General features: G+C 58.5%; 1 protein-coding gene across 1 annotated transcript; it reads right to left on the bottom strand.

Annotated features, from left to right (window-relative positions):
* Positions 1–6,913: 6,913 nt before the first annotated feature.
* WNT10A (Wnt family member 10A) lies at positions 6,914–24,385 on the bottom strand. The gene is made up of 4 exons (XM_065070733.1): positions 23,686–24,385; positions 20,619–20,881; positions 12,649–13,025; positions 6,914–8,056 (listed from the first exon to the last, which is right to left on the bottom strand). The coding sequence occupies exons 1-4, from the start codon at positions 23,742–23,744 to the stop codon at positions 7,589–7,591; spliced, it is 1,167 nt and encodes a 388-aa protein (XP_064926805.1). The 5' UTR covers positions 23,745–24,385; the 3' UTR covers positions 6,914–7,588.
* Between the last annotated feature and the right edge of the window lie 1,580 nt (positions 24,386–25,965).

The following is a 25,965-nucleotide window of genomic DNA, read 5'->3' as shown; positions in this document are numbered from 1 at the left end:
TCCATGGAGAGTCTTCTTCCAGCTCCTTGCCAAGGGTGGATGGAGTTGCTGGAAGGATGGAGTATTCTGAAGGAACTCAGAGCACTTTCAGACATAGGCAAAAAGATGGAGTTGGAGAGATGGGATCTCCCCAAATGGACGATACCTGTGGAGCTGACTCAACCCTGCCCTGTGAGAGCCTTTGGAAGAGGAAGGTACTACAGAGTGACACTCTCACCAGGGGCTTGGAGGAGCTCCCTGGCCATGCTGCCAAGCACTGGTTCTCTTTTGTCTTGAGAGTGTGGATGGGAGAGGAAAAGCCCTGAGACAGGAGGGCAAATGCAGCTTCTGGTGCTACCCAAGCTCAGTCAGAATCACTTCTAGCTGAGCCCACCAGATTCACACAGGCACACAAGAGAAGGTTGGCACAGGCAAAACGGAGACAAGGAGGAAGGGTGACATATGGAGGACTCCCCACAGGTACCAACTCTGCTGCCCCAAAGCTGAGAAGAGAGCCCAGCATCCCTGCAGTCAGCAGTGGTGAACAGGAAACTGTCCAGCAACAAGGTCATTTGCTATGAGAAAGAGCCCCCCTCCGGTGGCCACAGCTGGACATGGAGAACAGAGATTTCCCAAGTCACAAGTGCCTCAGAAGCACCACTGCAGTATCTGCTGTGGCCTGGGTTCTTGGTTTGCTTTTGAGCAGTGACATAAGTGACCCAGTGACCCGTCAGGATGGGTGCCAACTTCGTCTGCCAAGCCCTGCTGCATCCCTGGTACCCAGAGCAAAGCCCAACAGGCACGGAGCAAGTTATGACACTTGACAGGGGAAGCAGGGGAGAGGGATGGAGCACGTACAGCCCCTGCAACCCCCACATTTGTGCCCTCAAGGGGTGTCCCTAAGGGTCTGGTCTCACACTGCCACGGGTGTTTTTTAATCCAGGCTCTCCCTTGCTTAGCCCAGCTCTTGTGTGTGTGTGACCACGTTAGGGCTCTGCCCATCACCTGGCTGGGCTCATCCCCCTTTCATACTGCTCTGGGCCACCTCTCCCCAGAGCAGAAGGGACTGTGCCTGTCAGCTGGCCCTGGCCGTGCTGGGTTGCAGCATCCCGGGGTGTGCTGCATCCTGGGGTGCCCCCGGACCCCGCGTGTGCTGGGGCCTGGCAGGGGCTGGTTAAGTCATGTGTTTTGCGTTGGGTTTCTCCCCCTCCTGGAAAGTCCCAGTGCGGAGCAGTGGGGCTGAGCCGACCGCACACAGCTGCGGGCCACCACATGAGAGGAGCCAGCTCCCCGGGGATTACAGAGCCCCGGGAGCCTGGGGAGGAGGCAGGAGCACCCGCGCCGTGGCCCTTTCATCTCTCCCCTGCCTCACTCCCCCTTTCATGTCTGCCTCTCTGGCCATGCTTTCTTTTCCTCCGCTGCCTTTGCTCTCTTTGCACTTGGCCTCTTTTCCCTGCCTTCCCCCCAGCCCTTCCCGCTGCACCTGGCTGTGCTGGCTGCCTCTGCACCACTCCTGTCGCCCCCCACAAGGACCCTGTGCTTTCATCCCCTGGCCCCCAGCCACCTGCTCTCCCCTGCACTGGCGTCCTGCCCCCACAGCCGCTCTGCCCTTCCATCATCTCCTTCCCCATCTCAAAACCTCCCATTGCCATGGGGTGAAGAAGAGGAGTGGCACAAAGCCCCCTCGGGTGTTCTCCATCCATGTTCAAAAAGCTCTTCCCTCTTTCTTCCATCAGTCCTGTTGTCCCCACCAGGCTGCTTCCAGAGTCATCTCCCTCCCGAGATGTGTCCTGCACTGTCACAGCCAGGCATCCTCTTGTCTCATCCATCTACCCCATCAAAGTGACAAGCTGGAGATGGTGGACCCTGACATCCCTCCTTGCCACCAGCACCCACCTTTCTTTTCTTCAGCTCCAGCTGGGGGACAGAAAAAAGGCACCAGTTCATGCAGCAACCAGGACTGGGCACTTCCCAAGAGAGGTCTCTGGTTGAGGGATAAAGGAAAGTGGTGGGCGCCCTGTTCTCATGAGTTACAGACCTGTGCCAGGCACCAGTGTCCTTTACACACTCTCCAAGAGGCCTGAGGTGTCCCTGGTGTTTCCTGGGGCAGAGAACCACATGCCAGGACTGAGAGACTAGAGAACTCTTGGATTCAAACCTACCTGCAGCTATTACAGCAGGGGACACATCACGAGCAAGATGGTCCAATGGTTAGAGCATTCCCTCCAAGCCCACAGTCCTCCCTGGGGAGACGTGGTGTCCATTTGCTTGGTGGGGATCTCAGTCATCATTCCCTTCCCAGATACACTATCAGACTCCTTTCTCCAGCTGCTCTCACTCTGGAGACTGCCCACCCTGCTCCTCTGCACCCACTGCCTCCCCTCAGATCTTCTGCCTAAGGGGCTCAGTGCACCCCAAACTCTGCTCCCAGTGTTTTTAGTTCCTACCTTCTTCATCCCTTGTCCAGCATCTCTCAGCAGCTCTTCGCACCCCAGCCCTTGGAGCTGCCCTGGCTCCATCACAGCCTTCTGCCCAAGCCCTCCCTCTGCTCTCCATCTCCACATCCCACCCGTTTCCAGACACTACTGGCCCTTCTGCAGGTGCCTGGGAGCCCCATGTCCAGGGGCACCCAGCCATGAAACACCAAGGGCTGGTGCAGCTGTGGCTGACCAAGGAGTCTGCAGTCCTCCCAGGCAGCAGGGGCACCCCTGCTGCCAGCATGTCTGGTCAATCAATGAGCTCAACACAGTGGTGGCTGTAGCCTCCTCATCAAGTAGGTGACCCACCTCTCATCATGGATGGCAATGCCACCAGGATGCTGTGCCACAGGGTGATGGGCAGGAGCTGGGCCTGGTAGGGGGAGCACAGGACTCCTGAGCTCCCCTCCCGAGGCAGCTGTTGCCTCGCTGTAGGTACCTCGCCTTGCCAAGCAGGTAACCTAGGGCCAAGCTATTTTTTTTTCTTTTTCAGGGGGTTGCACGGGTGTTGGTGCCAAACATGACATGTCGGGGCTGAACTTCATGAAAGCCTCAGAGCACCTCCCTGCAGCTCAGCTTCCAGCACGGTGCCAGCCAACCTCTCAGGAATGGTCTGAAGCTATGACCACCTGCTCCTCAACCAGAGGAAGCATGAAGGCCAGTTGCCCAGACCAAAGCAAAGCAGAGTCTGCCCTCTGCTCCCCTTGGACCAGAAGATGGAACAAGGCTTTGAGCTCCAGTGACTTCCAGTAGCCCAGGTGCATCTGGCTGCTTTTGTGGGTCAGCAGCCCACCAGGCTCTGCTAGCCAGCACTGCTGGCTCTGTCCATGGCCATGCTCATGCCACCCCAGCAGGTGGGATGGGATGAGGGGTGCCAGGGAACCATCCCTTGTGGCTTTGCTTCATGTTGGCTCTTCTGGGAGCAGGAATGGAATTTGGATGGGGCTGGGCGTTCCCATGTAGCGATTCCCCCAGGCAGGATCTGGCTCTGATGACTGTTCTGCGCGGGGAAGAAATACCTGAGATGTTACTCACAGCTCATTGGGGCATGATGTAGCAACTCCTCACTGGTTCCCCCCACCCTCCAGCCAAAGTTCCTCCTGTGATCTCCTGGGGAAAGTCCCAGCCCCCCCAACCCCCCACTGCCACCCCCAGAGACCTTCCCCACCCTTGCTGGAGCTTTCCAGAAGCAGGAAACGAGCTGGGGCTTTGGGTGAGAGGAGAAGGGACCAGAGCAACCTGCAGTGCTGGAGGGAATCCACTGTCCCCTTGGTTCTTCATGATGTGTTTGGTGATGGGCACAAGGCCAGGGCCTGAGAGAGCACCACTCAGGGGTATCCACATCTGGACAACCACACATATGGCTTCAGGTCTGGCAGAAGTGCAAACTGATCAGGCCAACTCAGATCTCTCTGTTGCATTTTCAGCAGTCACAATCAGGTCAGGTTTCCCTATCGCTCCCCACAACCACAGGGGCAAGAAGTGAGATTTACTTTCAGTTTGCTGGATGGAGCTGAGAAGCTCTCCTGATCCTGGGACAGGGAAGTTCAAAATTTGAGTAAACAGCTGGAATTCACGTGGCTCAAGCAGGGCCACCAGGCTGGTGGTTCCCTCTGCAGCAGGGTCCCTCGAGGACGGAGAAATCTCTAGAGCTTGGGCCAAAATTCTTGATGAAACTGGAGTATATTCCAGCTCGTTTTGCCAGCATGGGCTTGCTGCCATCTTTAAAGCCTTTAGTGCTCTTTTCATTACATGCATGTGAAAGAAATGGCCATTTCTTTTTGTTTTGGAACTTCCTTAGTGATTTGCCTCTGCGGGGAGATGATGAGAGAGCATCAGGAAAATCTGGTCCCCTCTGCTGGAAACCACCTCCATCATCTGCCTGGTCTCTTCTACCCTGATGGCCATTCCTCTCTCTTGTGTGTTGCACCTTGAACCTCCCATTTCAGCCCAGCCCCGTGTGCAGTGCCCTCCAGGGTGGAGGTGTCCCTCGCAGGGCAGGTTGACCATGCACCAGAAGGTGCAAGGCTGGATGGAGCAGCTCAGCAGGCTCAAATAGTCCCTCCATGTGAGGAAACACGACTCTTTGGTGGAACTGGGACAGATCCCATCTGTGGATCAGGGAGACTGCACTCAGGCTCATGGAAAAGGGGAGGCTTGGGATGCTCAGACCCTGGGGAGCCAAGCCTTTGCTGCCAGCTGGCTCTGGAGGCCCAGCAGTGGCCATGGGGAGGGGAGGGGTCCTGCATGCTCTCCATGCCCAGCAGTGTGGTTATTAGGGTGGCTGCTCAGCACTTGGTTCCCAGCTAGAGAAGCATGGGGAGACAGATTTTGTAACCACAGGCACACTGGAGTCTTGCTTGTGGTTCCCAGACACTCAGCAAGGGAAGCCACAGAGCAGGTCCTGAAGGCTGGTATTGCCTTGGGAGCCAGCTGGCCCCAGAAGGCAATGAGCTCCTGCAGCCAGGAAGCCTGTGCCCTGGAGCTGCCTGCACCCAGCACGTGCTGTCTGCACCCACAGCGTGCTGCCTGCAGCCCAAAGCACCCCTACAGCACAGCTCTTGTACCCCTGACCATGCTGCCTGCAGACCCAGCAAGATCAAGGGATCTTTTTATGTTTTCCCCTGAATGTCCCAGGGTCCCAAGCTCAGACAGGGGCTCTGCTGAACCAAATAGCACTGGGCACTGTAACTTGCCAGGCTCGGTGGCCAGGCTGTGCTGGGAGTCCCACCCTGACTACACCAGCATTACTATTTCACAACACTGTGTTCCTAAAATGAGGGGGTGAGGGGAGGCGAAGCTGCAGTCTTTGCAGCCTCAGGATGCTCAGACCCTGGCCCCTTGCTGTGGGATGTGAGATGTAGGGAAACAGCCCTGCCCTGCCTCCCATCTCTGCATCATCAAACACACCTTGTCCCCACTCCAGTCTCCTCCCCAGCTCTGCCCAGCCAGAGGAGCTCTGTGCTGGGATCCAGCTGCTGCAGTGCAAGTGACCCAGGATTAGCAAGCAGGGGAGTGAAGGGGCTGGTGCAGTGTGGGGAGAGCTCGAGGGTGAGCCAGTCATCATCCCAGGCAGCCCTGAGATCACATGGGCCTGCAAAGTAGCCCTTGGGAGGTGGGAAGCCAATGCCATCTACAAAGTGCCAAAGCATGATGGATGGTGCAGAGGCCCACTGCCCTGGGTAACACAGCCCTGGGGACACGGGGGTCTGGTCAGCCTGGGAGGGAGGAGGGAGACGAAGTAGCCACAGGACATGAGGGTGTTCGACTAGTGCTTGGGGTAAAGGGTGAAAGACAAATGACTTGTGCATTTGGAAAAAGGGCCTTGATGTTGGAGATGGATATTGGACATGGAAAAGCATGATCTCAGGTGCGAAAATGAACTGCTAGAGCATGCCCTGCCAGAGAAAGCTCACCCCACAGGAGCACTGCTGTTGTCATGCCCCACAGGGTGAGGCTGGTGCCCTGTCCCTGCAAGGTCGCCAGCCCCAGATCTTTGATGCCAGGACCCTCTGCAGTGGCCGTGTGCCCTGCTGTCCCTGTTGCTGTCAGGCAGAGCCACATAGGCTAGCAGGTCACAGAAGCTCCCTCCAGCACCTCCAGCACCTTCCTCCTCAGCCCCTAAAACACACCTGGCTCCAGGGCTGAGGACTCCATCCACTGGGACCCTCCTGGAGGGGCAAAGTCCACCCTCCCACCCAGGGTGGCCGAGGGCAGAGTACCCATCCCAGCTGACCCAGCTCCCCACTGCCCGAGGGAGCATTATGAAACAGGGACACAGGCCGCTCCCTGCTGAGCTCAGGGTTCTCACTTCCTTCCAGCCTGGTATTTTCCTACTTGATTTTTTTTTTAATTCACTTTTTTTTTTTTTTTAATTTTGTGTAGCCCTAAGGGGTGCGCAGCCGTGGGAGGAGCGGGGAAGTTATCAGCCACAAGATACCAGCTGCATGATTCACTGCCTGGATCCCACAGGCTGCTGCAGCTGGATGGGTGCCCTCCCCACCACCAAAGTGAGGTGTCGTTTGCAGACCCCCATCACCTGGCCCGTCCTCACTGCCTTCCCCTCTCCCCACTCTCTGGCCCCCTCATCCCTCCCCAGGAGCGTGCGGGGCAGCGGCACAGCCCCCAGCCCTGGGATGGCCATGGGTGTGCGGCGCCAACAGCTGGGATTCCCACGGGATGGATGAGGTCCAGCATGTGGCCAGCTGGGCAGGAGCCCCCCAACAGCCACCTTGCAAGGGTTTGGGGTGCCCATGGGGGGTGCCCACCTCCTGCCAGTCTGCAAACAACTCCTAGCGCTGTTATTATGGGATGGCAGCAGAGCAGCAGGGAGAAAGTCTCAGCACAAGTGGGTAAGCAGTAGCGAAGGTCCCCCTCCAACCTTCTGGCACCCTGCAGGAGTGGGGAGCCCCAGGCAGCAGGAAGAGCAGGGTGCTGCACTTCAAAATACCCCGTGCTGTCTCCAATCCACTTTTATTCACAATCAGAAAATAACTTACCATACAATAACACAGGCACGCACAGCACAGCCCCAGGCACCCTCCCTCCAGCCACGGTGCTACAGTCCAAGCCAGCCCAAGCTCTGCCCTGGCAGAGGTGAGCCCCAGCCCGGGGGGCTGGGTCCCTCTCCATCCCATGGGATGCTCCATCCCCATCCTGCTCAGAGCTCAGCCTTGTGTGTGGCCAGAGGAACCCGTGCACGGTGCCAGTGCGTGTCCTCCCCTCCCCCCCACCCGGGCTCCCCGTGCCCTGCTGTCCCCCATCCCACCCTGCCCCATCCCACTGGGTGCCAGCGGATGGTCGCCCACCCCTGTGCCCACCCCCCGCCCTCCCCCGAGCAGTGCTGGTGTTGGCGGTCTGTACAGCATGGCTGTGTGCTCCCCGGGGCCGGGAGCCTTGGTGCTCTGGTGCAGGGCCGGGCAGGCAGTGGGCAGCCCTGCCCTCCCCGGGTGACGACAAAGTGCTGATTTTGGAGGGTGCCGAGCATTTCCACTCCCCCTCCCCTCAGAGCAGAGGGAAGCGGGTACCACATCTCCATCTCCCCTCCCAGCGCCAATCCCTGTCTCCCTCCCCCCCTGCGGGCAGATGTGTTTGTCCCTGGCACCCTGGGGTGGGCACCTGTCCCTGCCTGGCTACTTGCAGACGCTGACCCACTCGGTGATGCGACACTCCTCGCAGGCCACGAAGCAGCACCAGTGGAACTTGCAGTTGCAGCGCTCACTGCGTGTCTGCCGCAGGATGTTGTGCCCACGGCCGCAGCACAGGCTCTCGCAGTTGTCCATGCCCGGGCTGGTCTTGTTGCACAGGCGTCCTTGGGTGCCCAAGGAGTCCAGGGCCGGCTCCCGCTCACAGAAGTCAGGTGACTTCTCAAAATAAACCAGCTCGCTGATGCCGGCTCGGCGGCGATGCCGAGCATGGCCCGGCTCCAGCTGCCCAGCATTGCGGTTGTGTGGTCGGATCAGGGTGGCCCCATAGAAGCGGTCCTTGAGCAGGGACCCCACCAGGCGAAACTCAGGTGTCACCTGCCAGCATGTCTTCAGCTGGCAGCTCCCTGAGGTGCCATGGCATTTGCACTTCCTCCTCATGTTGTCCATCACCACCTGGGTAGGGAGGGAAGGGCAGAGAGGTTAGCATGGAAGAGATGTTTTTTTAGAGACTGGAGGAGCCCTCATGGAGCTCTCTGTGGGTTGGCACTATGGGAACACCAAGGGCTAGTGTGAGCAGCCATTGGAGCCCTGGAGCTGCAAAACCAGTGAGGCTGCACCCTGTTGCTGTGCCTAGTGGCACCTATGTCCCACACCCTGTCCCTACCCATCCTGGCAGTACCAACTGGCTTTTACACTCCTGCAAGGGATCAGCACCTGAAGCAGAGGGTGAGATCCTTGACCACAGGGAGGAGAAAGAGCCTGGATCTCACCTTCCACTGCTGCTTAGCTTCAGCAGCATCGACCTGACCACAGAGTCCAGTTAATCGCTAGAGTGACTGCATTTGTGTAGCCCCACTGGGACCCCCAGTGCAGGGGTCCCTCGTGCACCTCACCTGCCACGGGCAGTGCAGGTGGGGCAGGTGGGAGAGATGCTTTCCTTTCCCAGGACTTTCCTCCTGTACAGCCCCAGAACCGGGAGTCCTGGGAGCAGCTGCGCTCTCAGCTCTTGCCTGCTTTCTTACAGAAGCCCTAGGCCCAGTGTCAGGGGGCTGAGATGCTGCCTCTCACCATCACCCAAATTTCAAGCAGGAATTGGAGATGCTCACAGTCCTGACGTGTGGTTTGGGAAAGCCACAGTGAGGCTGGTGCCACATGTCCACCCACCATGAGGGCTGGGTTATGTGGGCTGGGCTGTGGCTGTGGTTTGGGCTGGCAGGGGAGTGCAGCTTGTACAGGGGTCAGAGGCCAGTGTCGGGGCAAGGAGAGGACTTGGGCTCCATGGGCAATGCTGCTGAGGCCCTGGCCTGTGTGCTGGGGTCCCCCTAGGTCCCCCATCCCTGCAAGGGATGCTGCTGTGGCCGTGCCAGGAGAAACAATTCATGCCCAGCAATCTCCAGGGTCATAGAGTGGCCGCACATCCCTTTATAGCTCAGAAGGAAGCAGTTTATACCATCCTTTGCTCTGTCCCAACAGAGATTCCCTGCTGTGTTGTGTGCCCCCATGTCCACATGCTCACCCAGGTTCCAGCAAGTCCCCTTCCCATGGAAACAACCAAGCCCTGCTGGGAGTGGGCTGGGGCTTGCAAAGATTATTGCAAGCTGATCCCCAAACCCAGGGCTGTGCTCCAAGGCTCGAGGGGAGCCTAGAGGACACATGGCGCTGCACAAGGTCCTGTCCCACAATGCCAGCCCTGCTCAGACGCCTGGATTCACGCCTGACATGCGCTACCTGTTCCTGCCTCCTCGCTGGGAGGAACGCATGTGTGAGGAGTGCCTTGGTTTGGTAAGGGTGGGTAGATTTTACTCCTTGTTTTCTTGTTTTTGAGTAAATCTCCCTGTTGCCAAGCAGTTATGGTAATGAAGGCAGGTCAGAGAAACATGCCTGGAGCTCAGGGCACACAGCAGAGAGGTCTGGGCTGGGCTGGAGTTTGGCTTTCATCCTGCTGAGAGTCCTGTCTCCTGCCGGGAACAGCCTCCACCTCACAGGTAATAAACTGCCTGGCCTCTCTGCCGTGCCCTGGGTGTGCCAGCTGGGAACACCAGCTGATCACCACAGTCCTTTCCACCATCCATGGGAAGACATTAGCACTGGGACTCCATCCCCTCCCTGGTCCGTTGGCTGGACCAGGGAAAATCTGCATATAGGGCTGTGGCTGTGATGGTCACCACCAGGATGGAGGGGACAGTGGTGCAACAGCTGGACAGGAGCTCATTTGGGGCTACGGCTGGCCACAGCAGGGGCTGGAGAAGACTCTGTGTGTGCGCCATCTCCATCACCCAAGCCACCACAGCTGAGCATCTCAAGTCCCGTGAGCTGCATCCTTCCCTGCCCAGATACAGCTTGTTGCCCTCACTGCACAGAGGAGACAGGACCATGCCAGAACCAGTAGACCTGAGAAGGACCCATCTGAGCCTCAGTGCCATGTTTTTGCCATCGAATGAATCTCCTCCACACATCTCTACCTGGCCATGTCCTCTCATCTCACAGACACCTGGGCACAGCACATGCCTGGGCTTGCTGATGCTTTCTTTCACACATTCCCAGCTCCTCCCAGACATGCTCATAAGAGCTTTATCATAGGTCTTTGTTGTGAGGGTAATGGGTAGTTCCTGGCTGCCTTTCATCCTCTCTTGCTCTCTGATCTGGCAGGCTAGTAGGACCTACAAAGCCTCTTGCGTGTTCCTGCTGCTCCTCACTGGGGAACTTGCTCCCTCCCAGGGATGCAGGACGCCCACCTCAGTTTCAAGACTGAGGCGACCACTGCCACCATCAGAGGATGCTGTGCATCCCCTGCAGTTGCAATCCCCTTCCTGGCTTCACAGCTGGGTACAGAAGGGGGGTAAAATAGCATGTTTATGCCTGGTTTCAAACCAGGGACCTTCTGCATATCAGGCAAATGTGATAACCACTACACTGCAGAAAGCCACATCCACCTGTCTCTGGATGTGGCCACTGATGGGATTGTCACCTTCCCCAGGTATGGCAGAGTCTGAGCCAGGAGTCAGGCTTACCCATATGCAGAGTACCCTTGGGACACACAGGAACCATGAGAGGATGCTCAGCATCAGTGAGATGCTGGAGAGCCCTGGGTGCTGCAGCTGCTTGGTGCACAGAGAAGGATGGCATGTGGCATGCATGTCCATGTCACTGCTCTGCTGAAGGGGTTCAAGCCTCAGGACTTGGAGAGGAAGATCACAGAGCTGCTACATCCAGTGCAGCCACTCCTTTCCTGGGAAATCCCAGCAGATTGTTCCTTATTATGGCAGAAAGATGGTCCTAGGAATGAGGGCTTGGGTGGGTGTGGGACCCACAGCATTGCTAAAAGAACAGCTGAGGAGCTGGAGAACCCATTCCCAGGTAATGTGGGTGGCCAGGTCCAGCCCCGGCAATAACTGTGGCACCAATGGGCACAGGCCAGGCACAGCATCATTTCCTTGCTCCCATGCACAGCACCCACAGTCATCATAATCTGACCTGCACATGGGTTTACACCCTCATTTCAATAGGATCCCTGAGCTAGGCAGCTTGTCCAGCCATTGGTTCCCCACCCACAGCTGGTACCACCCTGTCCTTTATCCCTTTGGTCCTTCTCTGCCTCTGCTTCTAGCTCCCAAGCTTCTTCCATCAGTCCAGCTCTTGTCTCTGAAGCCACCAAGAGCTGACAGTCCATGCCTGCCTGCACTTGGGTACAAACAGACTCCAGGCACTGCATGATGATCTCTTCCCCATGCAAATGTGCCTCTCTCACCTTTCCCTCCTTCTTCAGGGGGCTGTGGGGTTTCCCTTGGGAAATGGGCAATGCAGACCCAAAATTTTTGAGCGCTGCCAAGAGCCCCAGGGATTTGGGGTGTTCAGAGCTGGAGGGGAGCCAGGATGAGCCCTAGTAAGACAGGAGCCTTGCCTGTTTTGGGGCAGAGCAGCCTGTGGAGGATTTTGCCACCTAACACTGAGCGAGCCTTCACCATGCACAAACAAAGCCATACAAGCAAAAATCTTTGGCTTTCCCCAGGCATTTACAGCTTGGCCAAAGTAGGACAGCTTTTTGGGGCAGTAAAGCTCTGCTCCAGCACCAGTGAAGGGCACTCATCAAGGTCCTGCTCTGCAGCGTCCCCATCTCACAGCTGCCTGTAAACACGCTCAAAGCAAAGAGGCACATTCACACCTCTGAGCCATCCCAGCAAAACACTCCCTGCGTCATTCTGATCTTTAATTACTTAGTCCTGTAGCCACTTCACACCTCCCTGTGCTGTCCTGGAAGTGTGTGGTTGGGGTTTTGGGGACAAATGTCCCACTAAATCTATGGGACAGGTTCTCCCTTGCACCTGCTGACAGCAAAGGCAGGCAGGGAAAGGCGGCTGTCCTCCCAGCCCCTCCTGCCTGCATGCTTCTTGTCTCCAATGTCAGGCTGCTTTTAAACATCAGCTTGCAGACAGAGTGAGCTGATAATTAGTACTTTTAACGAGACCTGACATCAAGAGAATGGAGGGGAGGCTGCCCTGCTCACCTGGGCAAGCTCCAACACCCCCTTCGAGCTGGGGGGTGAGGCTGTGAGGTGTCACCTCTGCTCCCAAGGGGATGCTGCATTCCCAGTTAGTACAGGCATTCTTGCTAGGGACAGTGCATCACAGCATCTGCCTTATCACATGATGCCAGCGAATTTCTCCTCCCAGACTATAGCTCCCTCACGCTGCAGCTGCCCAACACCAGTTCACTCAGTTCCTGAGAGGCAGGAACTGAGCTGCACTCATGGCCATGCCACCCTGCAGCACAGGCAGGTGGCAGTGGCCTGGGGAAGTGTGCCTTGGCAGGGTAACAGCAGTGATGCTCAGAGGTGGCCTCCTCAGCAGAGATGGTCAGCAGCAGGTCTGCATCACCGCCTTTGCTCTGGGCAAAACTGGGGAGAGGGCGTGCCTTAGGGGGAATCCCACCCTTGCACACGTGTCTGACCACAGCCAGCATGAGACCCTCGCAGCCCTCCCGTGCATGTCCCAGGGACCCCATCCCCACAACCATCATCCCCCACCCCTGTCAAGCACCCCACTCACCTGCCGTCCCACACGGTTGTTGTGCAGCCTCATGCGTGAGTGGATATCCCTGTAGGTTTCCCGGGAATCGAGGAAATCCTTGGAAAACTTCTCCCCATAGTCTACATCAGGGCTGCACCCTCCCCACTCCCAGGAGTCCTGGAGGCCGGGGGTCTCAGCCGGCATGTGCTCCATGTGCACCCCGTGCACCATGCCTTTGCCACGGTTCATAGCCTCCAGCTGCAGACGATGCAGCTTGCGCCGAAAAGCCTCCTCATCACCCCGGCGCTTCTGGTCACAGCCGCAAGCCTGCAGCTTGCCAAGGGCACAGGCATTGGAGACAGCGTGCACCACACCGGCGGCCGCAATGGCATAGGCGAAGGCGCTCTCCCGAAAGCCTGCAAGGAAGAAGAAAGCAGGGCTTAGGCTGGGCAGTGTGACGCTTACAGGGGGCTGGATGAGCCCAGCACTATACCATGGTGCAGGAAGCTCAAGGTTTGGCTTGTTCCTTGCCTTGTCCTGATGCAACAGCTTCCACCTGGCACCACCCCACCTGTGGTGCCCTCCATCCCTGTCCCCACCAGGGCACATTGCTGACCTGAAGCCCAGCCCAGCCCTGCCCTGGCTGGGACCCCAGCTCCCACCATCACCCTGTTCTCATGTCATCCCAGGACATGCCACCATGGCATTGCTCAGGCATCAGCATTATGGGGCTGATGAGAAAGGCAATATCTCCTCCTCCTTCCACCAGAGTTTCTCAGTATATTAAATATAATGCTGGCTTAGGAATATTTCTGCTGAGGAATGGACCATTCCTGCTTACCCACAGGGAGCAGGCAGCACTGTCTGTTCTGCCCCATCCAGCTGCCCATAACCCCTCCCTCCTTGAGCCCCACTAGCTACCACAAGGCCCTGAAACATCCTCTGAATGTGACACTGTGCAGGAAAAATTGAGCATCCTTAGTGAGAGCATACCGCACCACACGCTGCCAGGGCTGGCAGCTGGTTGTCATTAAACGCCAGGGAGTGAGGATGTCCGCAAGTGTCATTAGCTGGGGATGGGGTGGACAGGGACAGGGACAGGTCCCACAGCAGGCGCTCTATGGGGCTGTGAGCAGGGGCTGCCCAAGGTCTGCTTAGCTTCACTGCAACAGGGTGAACTTCTATTATTTTATTTATAAACAAAGTAATATTTTTATTTGTGGTTCCTGGGCCAAGCAGGGTGCCAGCAATGCCCTTTGCTTCAGTGCACAGTGACTGGCCTGAGGAGGGAGAGGAGGGAGAGCCAGATTTTGTGGTGTGGCTTCACATGTGAATGAATAAATAGCTGGGGTTCACCATCTCTGTCCCTCCAATGGACGAGTGCAGCTTGAGCAGCCCTGGCTTTGTTACAGCTGAACAGATGAGAGGTTTTGGGGCATTTTCTCTAGCAGATCCATGCCATCAAATGGGGAACTTGGGCAAGCACCCCAAAGCACAGATCCCAGGCAGCGGCTCTGCCAGCTCCCTGCCTGTGCCACGGAGTCACAAGAGGCAAGAGTCCAATCAGTCCTCACCACCATCACCCATCCTGGGCAATGCTCCCCATCACACAAATCTCCTTGCTGGTTCACAGCCGCCCACCAAGCAAACGCTATGATTATTAAAAGGAAATGAAACACAGCTTGGAAACCTGCATTTAAAGTCACGCTGCTCTTTTGTGTGTTAATTTGACACTGGTGCGTTTAAAAAATTAACAAGGTGCTGCTTAAAAGCCAGCAGGAGCCTCTCCCAGCTTCCCCTCGGTGTGGGACTAGCTTGCTCTCAGCCTGCCTCTTCCCATGCACAAGTTGAACAACATTTTTCAGCAGGCAGGTAATGGTGCATCCCTGGGGAGAGCTCTGCCAGGCAGTGCCTGCAACACACCCACAGCACTGTGAGAGCAGGACAGCCCCAATTTGGGGAACTTTAGCCCCTAGATGAGCATTGCAGGATGGAGAACCAGCACGGGAAGGTCTCCAGAATCCACAAATCCTCCCCATATCAGTTCTCCAGCACCACAATCTGGGCCATCTCCAGCCTTTCATGAGCCAAACCTGGGCACAGTCCAAGAACAGGGACTTGTTGCTGTCACCCTGCTTGGTGTCCGCAGCTCCTCGCACAGCCAGTGCCCAGGGATAGTGGCCACAAACTCTCTGCCCGGTGTGACACTCTGCCTTCCCATTAGCCTCTTTCACACACATTTCTCCAGCCTAACGAATAGTTTCCCATGCGGCATCTCCTTAAAATCCCTTTTGGAGCCCAGACAGAAACTGTACCCCACCCAGTCCGTCTAGCAAACCCGTCTCCTTACAGGTAAAGAGACTGGGTTTGCTGGGTGCCCTCCACAGCTGTGAAACCCATGGAATCAAGCCACAGCCCTCCTCCTTCCCCCACTGCCCTCCAGCCCCACACAAGTTGATGGATGGGTCCTTGGCCTTGGAGCTGCCATCCTCTAGGCAAGGGGCAGGGGAAAGACTGGTCCCCAAGACTTGACCTCCCAGCACTCTGAGAGTATTGTCCCCATCTCACCGTGGTCATTTCCCTGATCAGCATCGCTCTGCCTGTCCCCACCACTCCTGTCTGCCTTCTTCCCTCCTTCCCTCACCTGCTCTCATGGAGAACTGTGAGCAATGGTGAGGAGGGGGACAGGGTAGCACTGGGACCACAGCGGCCATGCCGGCGTGGTTCTGCTTGGAGGTTCAGTTTACATTCCTCCCTCTACTCCAGCCATGTCAGAGCCCAGAGGATTGCAGCAAAGCAGCAAGCGATGTGGCTGCAGGCAACAACCACTTGCCTCATGGGCTCAGTGAGGATGGGAGCTTCCAGAAACCACAGATGAGCACGGCCAGCCCTGAGCCCTTCACGGGGAGTCTCTCCAGCTGCCCCAGCCACCTAAGACCTCAGTGGTGATGCTTGAGTCACCAGATCCCTCCAGAAACCACAGAAGAGGCTGTAGCCATGGAAGGTGAAAAGCATTGGATCCTGTAGGGATGAGGGAATGAAGGACACCAACCCAACCCCACCACCAGCATCCAGCCTGCTCTGTATTAAAGCATGATGCTGGACAAGGAGGATGGATCTGAAATCTCAGCCCTAGGTCAGATCTCAAAGCAGCTTTCTTAGAAGAGGAAAATTCTCCTTGACAAGGTACACCTAGGAAATGGAAGGCCACTCAGTAAGACACCAAGACCCAGCTGGCACCAGCCCTGCCATGGGTGCTACAGTTTCTCCATCTCTTGTGGATGTGGGACCAAGGCAACAGACCTGGCTCAGGCATGGTTATGGGCTTCATGGTCTGCTGGGTGAGGAGAGCTAGAGTCATGGCCTTCCTCCCACAGCTCACCATCGCACTCAGGCAGCAACACCCTCCCAGCACCTGCCACCACAGTACCTGGGTGGCATTGAGGGAGCAGGTGGGACAGCCTGGTCCAGGCACACTCCAGAGTACCCCAGGGATGCTCAGCCACCCCCTCCATGGGCAGCACCCCCCATAATGCCAGCAGTGCATCGCCCCGGCCCCACTGTCTGGTGAGGCAGAGGAGAGCTTCTCCTGCCACCTCCCGCAAGGCCTGTGGAGACGGCCAGTCTCAACATGCTGCCTCTCCCCCAGCCCCACTCCCTTCCCTCCCCTCTCCCTAATTAAACTGCAGGTGAACCTGCCAGAGTCTGGCCTTGCGCCAGGCGCTAAACACCTCCCTGCAGATCCTGACTTGCCTCCCTGCACCTCTTTGAGCATGCCAGGGACAGCCCACAGCCCTCGCTCCCTGTCCACCCATGGCACTCCAAGCTGGGAGCCCTCGCCACTCTGCAGGCTGCAGAGAGCCAAGCTGAGCCCCACAACTCCAGGGATGCTGCCCTGGCCCCAGGGCCTCACTTGCACCCATCAGCTGGGGAAAGGAAGGTCCAGGTGATGGAGGCTCCCACAGGGATGCAGCCAAGCATCTGAAGCACCTGCATGCACTTTGGGGCCAGGTGGGCAAAGCCCTTGGCTTGCCTGAGGGTACTCAAAACCTGCCAGCAGCCCAGCTGCAGCTGCACCAGGCTGGACACTGCGGTCTGTGGGCACTGGGGCTTGTCTGGGGCTCTGCAGAGCTGGGCACTGGGATCCTGAGCTGGGCAGCATCTCCCTGGATAGCCGTAACAGCACCTGCCTCCCTCCCCACATGCCAAAGCCTCCCCAAGCTCTGACTCCCAGCTGGCTGGGCCCCAGCACCTGGTGTTTCCAGACCTGCAGGGAGTTTCCCCCTCCTTGCTGTATGACATCAAGGTTTGGCTGAAGCCACATGAACCTCTTGGCACCAGGGAGCCCTTCTAAGGAAAGCACAGAGCATGCAAGCATCACCTGTCCCTCCAAAGGCTGCAGAAGGAACTGGGGGATGCTGCACTCCAGAGACATGTCCCCTCCAGCCATACACTCTCAGGGGCCTTCAAAGACACCCAGCCTCTCCATGGGGGTCCCTTTTATTTCAGAGATTCATATAGATGGGGTTGGGATGAGCAAAGAGGAATGCTAAGGGAGGGAGGATTCCTCAGCAGGCCTCGGACAGCCCCTGCCCAACAGCTGGAGAGTCCCAGCCCTGCTGATATCACACCCACCCATGGGTGCACATGTACCAGACAAGGACAAAGGCTTGGTGACCCACCATCATCTGCAGCTTTGTTTTTGGCATGCACCCAGACATGATTCAGCCCACCCAAAACACATGGTGCCAGGCAGACCCTGGATGCTGCGGGAAGACCTCCTACTTGGTACAAGCCACCCTCTCCAGCAAGGTGGGCACAGCCGTGCTGTTCACCCTCACAGCTGGGGCAGGGGACCTGTCTCAGTTACTGGTTCAGATGCAGCCCCCTGCCTCCACCTCACCACTCCATCCTCCCACAACTGCCCCTGAAGCCAGGAGAGAATGTCTCTGCCAGAACTTGGAGGGACAGCAGAGAGGAATGGGACCTGGGTCAGGACTGGAGGGTGCTGGCAGGGGTGACAGTGCCAGCAGGAGGGTGACAAGGACCTAGGTAGCCAGCTGAGAAGACAGAGAAGATGGGAGAAGGATTTGCAATGGCATTGCTGAGCCTGGATACACATGGAGGAGATATGGGCCAAGGAGGAAAAACACACAGCCCATGGGATGTCTGAAAAAAAGAAAGATGCTCTGTGAGAGCAGGGGTGGTAAATGCCTGGGCACTCCCTCTGCTCGCCCTCTGCTAACTTGCTCTTGTGCCTCACAGCTGCTGTGCCCTGCACCCCAGGGATGACTGCCTCTCCCTGCTGCATCCAGCAGGTCTGTGCTCTGCCCAGGATCCTGTCGACATCCCTGTCCCCAGCTACACTGCCCAGAAGCCACCCCAGACACCTAACTCTGTCTGATTTGAAGCCTTCCTGCTGCTTCATGGCTCCCCAGGGCTTGCACTCAAACTTCTGGGATCATATCAGCAGGATGGGGAGACAGGCACTCATTTGCCACTGTCCACAGCTCTGTCCCCAGGGAATGAGCCCCTGGCTCCACTGAGTGCCTGGATGCTGGGCAGAGGCAGGGCATGGGACACGCATGAGCACTGCACCCCAGACAGCTCATGCCTGTGCTGGGGAAGACGCTAGAGATGCAGGAGAACAGGGCGGAGGTGGGGAGCAGAGCCAAGCGGGGAGAGCAGGAGGGAGAAGCCAGTTACAAATAATTTAAACTGAGATTCACGCACGGCTGAACTGATGGCAGAAGAAGTGGGAAAAGGAATGAAAGATTAAAGGGGTCTGTCACTTCGGGTTACAAACAATGATCCTACAAGCACGTTGCGTTCCCAGGCACGGCAAGGATGGGGCAGGGAGCATAGCAGAGACCTTGTCCCCAGGGGTCAGATGCATTAATGCCTGTGGCACGCAGCCTGCACCCCTCACTTCCACCACTTGCCTCTCCTCTGGCTCTGGGCTTGGGAGATGCACCCAGCAACCATGCTCTGATGGCTGGGTCCATAACAGCTGCAAGGTGGAGCTCAGAGCTCCAGCTATGTTATTGAGGGACACGAGTGTGCTGGAAGCACGCCAGGGCACCAGCCTCAAGGCTTTTTCCACACCAGAACAGCTCTGAGCAACTGCATGGGATGGCATGAGTGCTCCAGGCTCATCCTGCATCCTCTGCTGCCAAAAGAGGAGTGCTGGGAGGTGCCCATCTGCTCTGCTGCTCCAGCCCTACCTCCATCCTTCCTCAGCCCTGAGTCCTCATCCCAGGTGATGGGATCCCACCTGTGCTGAGCGCCTGGGCTGAGCCATACCCAAGAGCTCAGAACTGGGGCAAAAGTCCAGGGGCTGTAAAAGTCCTCACACCCATCAGTCATGGCCCTGACAGAGGGAAGGGATGGAATGGCACCTGAGACAAGTGAGCTACAGATCACCGGCCACCACCAGACCTGGTGGACTGAGGAAGGGATGCAGAAGGTCAGTGCTCTCTGCTGCTGGAGCTTCTTCCCCAGCCTGGTGGGACCTGGAGCAGGGAAGCTTGCTTGGCTGTGTGAGCGACTTGAGCCAGCAAGTCAGTGTCTCCCAGCGCCTGAGGAGACTAGAAATGAACTGCATTCCTCAGAGGACCTGGAAATACCTCGATGTTTATCAGGGTTGACGTCCCCACCCTCCCTGCCAGGCCCTAACCTGGGCGCTGCTCCTTCTCCAGGCACTGGCGTGTCAAGAGGGGCCATGGCTGATCCACAGCAGGACTGCAGCCCTGATGCCACACATGCTCCAAGGCAGCATCCCCTCCAGTGTGGCTTTGCCCATCTGCCCTGGGACCTTACAGCACTGAAATGCTTCTGCACTCCCCTTTCCAGCGATCTCCCCACCTGCTACAGCTGCCCAGGGGCTCCTGCCACCACATCCCTTCAAAGGCATGTAATCCTCAAGCTGCCAACAGCTCCTCTGTGAGACTCCTCACAGTCCCAGGTAGAGAAGATGTTGTAGGATATGGAAGGATGTTTGGGGACTTGGGGACAGAGGTACCTCTCTGCTGGACATCAGGTTAGGAGGCTCCCAAAACAGATAGGTGAGCAGCACCTTTGGTAGTTTTCTCCTTCCTCAGGAGATGGAGCAGCAATGTCTTTGCTGGGCACCCTGTTTGCCCTGAGCACCCTACCTGCAGACCACTGGCACCATATTGTCCTCTCCTGCCCACCGTCTGGGGAAATGGGCACTTAGACATGTGCTGCAGCCCAGGCTTCAGGAAGGGTACTTAGGTGAGAAGATAAATTCAAGTCCTACTGCCGGTCCCATCCCCTCACAACCCCGATCAGCACCATGCAGGGGCAGACCCTCTGCCCTTGGCAGAGTCCACTCCTGAGGGAAAGAGCATCAACCAGGGAGTCTCTGATAGACACAGAGCTCCCAGGACAGCCTGTCCCGTCCCCCTGTGCCACCATGCTCCAGGGTCCCACAAAACAGAGCCCTCAGCTATCTGTGCTGGGGAGCCAACACAAAGGCACGATGCCAGGGTGATGGACTCACAGAGCTACATCTCATTAGCTAAGGGCATTTCTGTTCACCATGATGCACTGAAACACCATTCCCAGAGCAGGAATGAGCCAAGATGCTCACTGCATTCACCAAAGTAAATCCCAGAGCACAGTATCCACCTTGAGATGCATCAGCTGTGCTGCACACCCATGGCACTGCTCCAAACACCAGCCTACACTGCATGGTGGGAAGAGGCTGGGAAGCAGTGGGGCCTGAAAGAAAATCTGGGAGCAGCTGAGGCTGGGCAGGGAGGAGCAGCTCAGGACAAGGGCCAGTGCAGGTGTGAAGGTGCACAGAGAAGAGCCCAGTTTTGCTGCAGCACACTGCTTCTTGCTCTGGCAGATCCCAAGGTTTCTCAGGCTCTCTCTGCCTTCAAACATGGAGATGCTGAAGAACTGGCCTGGTCTCCTGTGCCAGGGAAAAACTGCACAAGGGCCCATGAGGAAGAGCAAGAGGAGGGAGATTGTCCAGCCCTTACCTCTGCTGAAGATGATGCTCTCATAGGGGATCTTGTTCTTGGTCTCAAGGCTGGAGCAGTTCCAGCGCTGGTCCCGGAACTGGTGCTGGCACTCGTGGATGGCAATCTGGATGCCCTGGATGGCCGAGGCGGTGACGTCGGGGTTCCGCACACACACCTCCAGCTGCCGCCGTGTCAGCCCCGGCAGGGTCAGGCACACTGTGTTGGCATTCAGCACCGGCTCTGACGGCAGCTTCAGGCCCAGGATCTCATTGGAGCACGAGCTGGGAGGGAAAGAGAAAGTCCTGAGCTCAGAGCAAGGGAAATGCCAACTGCTTGCTACCTCTCCAGGGAGAGGGAAGAGTCTGGGGAGAACAACACAGGGAGGGGAGATGCTCCCCTTCCCACACCATGCCTGCTACCTGCAAGGGTGACACATCAGGGCAAGCTGGGACTGGAAAGGAGAAGAAAAGATGAGTGGCACTGAAAAAGGTCAGCTCTAAAGGCTGGGGGGGGTCCCAGGGACAGAACTGCCCCTCTCCCCCCACCCCTGGGCACAACGGTAAGCTCAGCCAGGCAGAGATGACCCAGTGACACTGGGGCTACAATCCTCTCCAGCCATGTTGGCACAGCCCAAACACCCCAGCAGCCTGTGCCCAGCAGCAGCCCAGCATCTCCCAGGGCTGCATCCCCTCCATGTGCTCCTTCAGGACTCTTCTGCCCCAGCCGCACAGTGCAGACTCTCAGGCAGAGACCGCTCTGGCTCACCTTCCCAGAGAGGGTGGGTTTCCCCCTGGGAGAATCCAGAGACCCAGCCCAGGTCTGGCTCCATCCGTGTTGCTGGCTGATCCCATCCCTGCATCTCCCATGTCCCCCTGGTACTGCTGGTCCTCACAAGGCAGGTAACCAGAGGGGCCTGCCTTTTCCTGCCAGCTTGGCTGGGAAATTCAGAGACAAGCACCCTGACGAACATCCTCTAGCTCACAGCAACAATCCCAAATCCACCGTCACATCCCAGCCCCACTGGACCTGATGCCTGTCACCACAGAAGCACAGAGACCAGAAAATGGATGGGTGCAAGGGGAGGCACATGGTCCATGGTAGGGGTGCAAATATTTATACAAGTGGAGATGCTGCCTGGGAAAACGGAAATAGATGGAGTGTTGGGAGATGGACAAAACATGTCCAAAGAGAAGTGCCTGGAGCTAAGACAGCGGTACACAGGACAGACAGATGTGGAAAGGGAGATGGAAGGGGAGAAAGTGTCTGCCCAGCTCCAGGCAATGGCTTGAAAGATCTTGGGATCCACAGCATCCAAGCAGAGGACCTGAAAAGTAACTAGTAGGCAGAGGGATGCCCACGAATATCCTGCAGCTTGCAGCAGGGTCCATCAGGAGCTCAGCGCCATTCCACTCCTTGCCCAGAACAGCTCAGTCCCTGCTGAGACCTCTCTCCAGACAGGGCTCCCTCTTCCCCAGGATAGGCAAGAGCTGGGTTCCTGGGAGGAGTAGGGAGCTGGAACCTTCTGAACCTTGATTACAGACATGAGGAGGATGCTGGAGGAAGCACTGCAGCTGCCTCATGAAGCAGCCAGGTCTCCGCTCCCCCAAATCCTATGAGCCTGGTGCAGGTACATGGACAGAAGCATCTCTTTGGGACCAGGGACTGATTCTCCCAGCTCAGTGCTTGCACAGCGCTGGAAGAAGGGCTCAGCCTCAGGGTCCCTGATGAATAACGGCTTGCTCAGGGAAGAAGGGGAACTGTCAGGGTCAGTGTGCTCCTTTCTCCAGCTTTCCAAGGGTGTTTATACCCACCCCACCACTTCCATGGGTAATATGTGGGTCTGCCATAGTGCAAAGCCACAGTGACTCCAACAGGGAAGAGCTGGTGTAGGGGGAGCAGAGAAAGAGAGCAGAAAGGGGTGCATCCCTCCAAAGCCCCTACACAGGAGGGGAAATCCTGCGCTCCTGCACCCATTCACACTATAGAAGCAAGTGCAGCAGCTCCTACCCCAGACACTGCAGGGACCTTGTCATCTGCTTGTCCTGAGCCAGCCACAGTGTCTGCCACCTTCTCCCAGTGCATTCCGGGGGTGCTGTTATGGTCCTTCTCCCCATTGCACAGCAACGAAACTGAAGCAGGGGCCCTTGTCTAGGACCCCAGAGAGCGGAGGGCAGGTCTTGCCTCTTGCTCCACCCAGGGCTCAGAGGGGGCAGGGACTGGCAAGAAGCTGTCACTGTCACCTTCCGTAGGAGGACGCAGTGCTCCCCCCAGCTCTCTTCCCCCTTGAAATCTGGATTTAAACTTGATTTCACGGTGACAAGCCCCCAGGTCACAGGCTGCAGCGGCTGCTACTTTAATTAATATAAGTCCCAACGTTAACAAATTATATTTAAAGGGGCTGGAGGGAGGGGGAAGGGCGGGGGACCCCCCCACTCACACCAGCGTTAACCCCTGGCTGCCTGCAGCGCACAAGTTTAGGAGCGGGCGGAGGGGAACTGCTAGGCACCCAGGGGAGACGGAGACGGACAGGAGTGGTGAGTGTTGGGGGGCTTTTTACTAGAAGGCAGGCGGCCCTCTCTTACGCCCCTCACCTTGGGGATCGGTGGAGCCGGGGAGGGGACGCAGGTGGATACCCCGCCCCACTGCGCGGAGCCCAAAGACACTCATCCTGTAGACACCGTCCCCCACGACTGTGGCATCCCCCCGGCCTCTGCCGTGCGCCCTGGCAGCCAGGCCCGTCCTCCGCCCGGGAAGAGCGGGGAAACTGAGGCAGACAGGGCGGGCGCTGGGGCAGCTCCGGCCGGGGAGGAAAGGGGACAACCTCCCGGAGCGGGGGAAGCCGCGCATCCCGCCGGCGCTCCGCCGGTACGAGGGGAGGCGGAAGGGGGCCAGCGGTCCTGACAGCGCCCTTAGCGAGGGGCTGCAGCCGTGCAGGGCCGGGTCGGGGCGGCTGGACCCCTTCGGAGCTCCCTGGGCAGCCCGCCCCCGGCGCGGGGCTGGGCGCGGCGGATTCCCGGCGCCCTCCCCGAGGGGCCGGAGCGCTGGGCGGCGGCGGCAGCGACGGGGCTGGGGGGGCAGCTCCTACCTGGGTACCCAGAGGCTGAGCAGCAGCGAGCAGAGTCCGTGGGCCAGGGCCGGGCGCATCTTCGCTGGGGCAGCGGCTGTGCGGGCTGCGGGCGGGCGGGCGCCTTTGGGGCAGGGGCGGCGGGGCTCGGCGCTGCTCTCTGCCCGCTTTGTTTGTTGTGGGTTGTTTGCTTGTTTGTGTTTTCCCCTCTCCTCCCTCTCACTGGCTCCCTGCGCGCCGGGGCTCGGCTCGCCGGGGCGGCTCTGCCATCCTCCCGGGATGCCCCCCCCGCCTCCCGCCGCCCCGGCGCCCGCCGAGCCCGGCGAGGGCTGCGCGCCCCCCGCCCTGCCCGCCGCCGCCCCGCCGCGCTCAGCCCCCCGGCTCAGTCCCCCATGGCGGGACGCGCCGGGGGGCCGGGGTGACCCTCGGTCCGCGGGGCGCGCTCCCCCGCCGCTCCCCAGGGCGCCCCGGGGCTCCGGGGCCGCGGCGGGCGTGGGCAGGGCTCACCGGGCGAGCGGCGCTGCGGCTCCCGCGGGGCCCGCAAGCACATGGGGAATCGCGGCCCCTTCGCCGCCCCCAACCGCCCGTGTCGCCTGGCCGCCGGCGGAGCGGGCAGGGTCGCGGCCGGAGCGCCCCGGGAGCGCTGGGCGCGGAGCGGCGGCGGCGGCGGCTCTGCCTGGGATCGCGCTGCGCCGAGCATTACTCAGCGCCCGGAGCCCGAGTCCCGACACGTCCAGACAGGAGCCCGCGGGGGAAGGACGGGGCAGAGGGTGGCAGCGGGGCGGGGAGCCGGCGTGTCGCACGCAGCCTGCCGGGGAGGGAGCGGGCGGCGGGAGGGAGAGCGCCGGCCCGGGGGGAGCGGGCACGGCCGGCGGGGGAGTGGGCGCGGGGAGCAGGGGGGTGCGCGGCGTGGGGTGGGCACGTCTTGGGGGAGTGCGCACGGGGAGCAGGGGGTTGAGGGAGTGAGCACGACGTGGGGAGTGTGCACAGGGAGTAGGGGAAGTGTGCACGGTGCCGAGTAAGTGTGCACAACCTGGAGAAGTGTGTGGTGGGTGTGCACAGCGTGGAGGAGCATGCACGGGGAGTAGGGTAAGTGTGCATGGCGTGGGATGAGTGTCTGCGGCACGGGAATTGAGTGGGGGGGGCTGAGAGTAACGTGTCATGGGGGCAAGTGTGCCCAGTGTGGGGAACTGTGTGGGGTGTGAGGCAGATGTGTAAGGAGTGGGAAAATATTCATGGGGCGTGGGATTGTACAGTGTGTGAGAGTGTGTACAGGGCATGGGACAAGGTACTGTGGGCATGGTGTGAGTGTGCACAACACAGGTAAGTGTGCATGTCACAGGATAACTATACACAAGGTGTGAGTGAATGTGCACAGCATGAGTGTGCTCAAAGTGTGGGTGGTTGCACAGGGAGTGAGGTGATTGTGCACGGCATGAGTGAGTGTGCACAGCATACGTGAGTGTGGGGGACTGCGCAACGCTCAGTGAGTATGCACTGCATGGGCAAGTGTGCATGTCAGGGGTGAGTGCATGCATCAGGTGTGGGGGGAGTGTGTGTGCAGTATGGGTAAGCATGGACATTTTGAACTGAGTGTGCTTGGGACATAGGGTGAATGCACAGGATGTAGGATGAGTGTGTATGGCATGGGTAAGTGTGCACGGGGTATGGAGAGTGTGCATGGTGTGGGATGTGTGTGGAGTGAGTGTGCATGCTGAGACTAAATACATGAGGCGTGGAGTGAGCGTACACGGGGAGGGGGATGTGTGTAGTGTGGGATACATGGGGAGCATGAGGAGTGGGGATGAGTGTGCCCATGGTGGGAGGTGTGCACAGGATGTTGGGGGTGCACAGGTCTATCAGAATATGTGCATGGGGACTGGGGGTGCCTGACACAAGCTAGGGGTTTGCAGGAGGGTGTCTGCGCAGGTGTGAGGCATGTGGGCACCTGGCTGTGTGCATGGGGGTGTAAGCATGAATGGCACATGCTGGGGAGTGACCCTGTGGGCACAGAGCATGGCCATGTACAGCCCATGAAGGCAGCAGGCCCTTTTTGGGCCCCCTCAGCACAGTGCTGGGGCCAGAAAAGCAGCACTGCAAGGCTCCTCCTTTGGAGGAGCTCTGGCTGTGGCTCTGTCTTCCCTCGATGGGGCTACTTAGCACTCCGTGCCTCAGTTTCCCCATGAGCCCTCCTGGGCTGGGCACCTAAGTTGTGCCTGTCTCCTTGGGACCATTATGCCAACACTCAGATACCCTTTTCCCTCCTGGGGTCCATCTGGGCAGGGGCTCTCCCATCTGAGA

Source organism: Columba livia, chromosome 7 (genome assembly GCF_036013475.1).
Source record: "Columba livia isolate bColLiv1 breed racing homer chromosome 7, bColLiv1.pat.W.v2, whole genome shotgun sequence".
Classification (NCBI taxonomy): domain Eukaryota; kingdom Metazoa; phylum Chordata; class Aves; order Columbiformes; family Columbidae; genus Columba; species Columba livia.
Note: the sequence above shows the minus strand (reverse complement) of the source record. Positions and strands in the feature narration are given on the sequence as shown.

Bases quoted from the DNA above. Each gene is read 5' to 3' on its own strand.
- WNT10A (XM_065070733.1), bottom strand. From the start codon at position 23,744: ATGCGCCCGGCCCTGGCCCACGGACTCTGCTCGCTGCTGCTCAGCCTC. The intron at 20,882-23,685 runs GTAGGAGCTGCC...TTTCCCTCCCAG, and splicing joins CTCAGCCTCTGGGTACCCAG to CTCGTGCTCCAATGAGATCC. The intron at 13,026-20,618 runs GTAAGGGCTGGA...TCTTCCTTGCAG, and splicing joins GAGCATCATCTTCAGCAGAG to GCTTTCGGGAGAGCGCCTTC.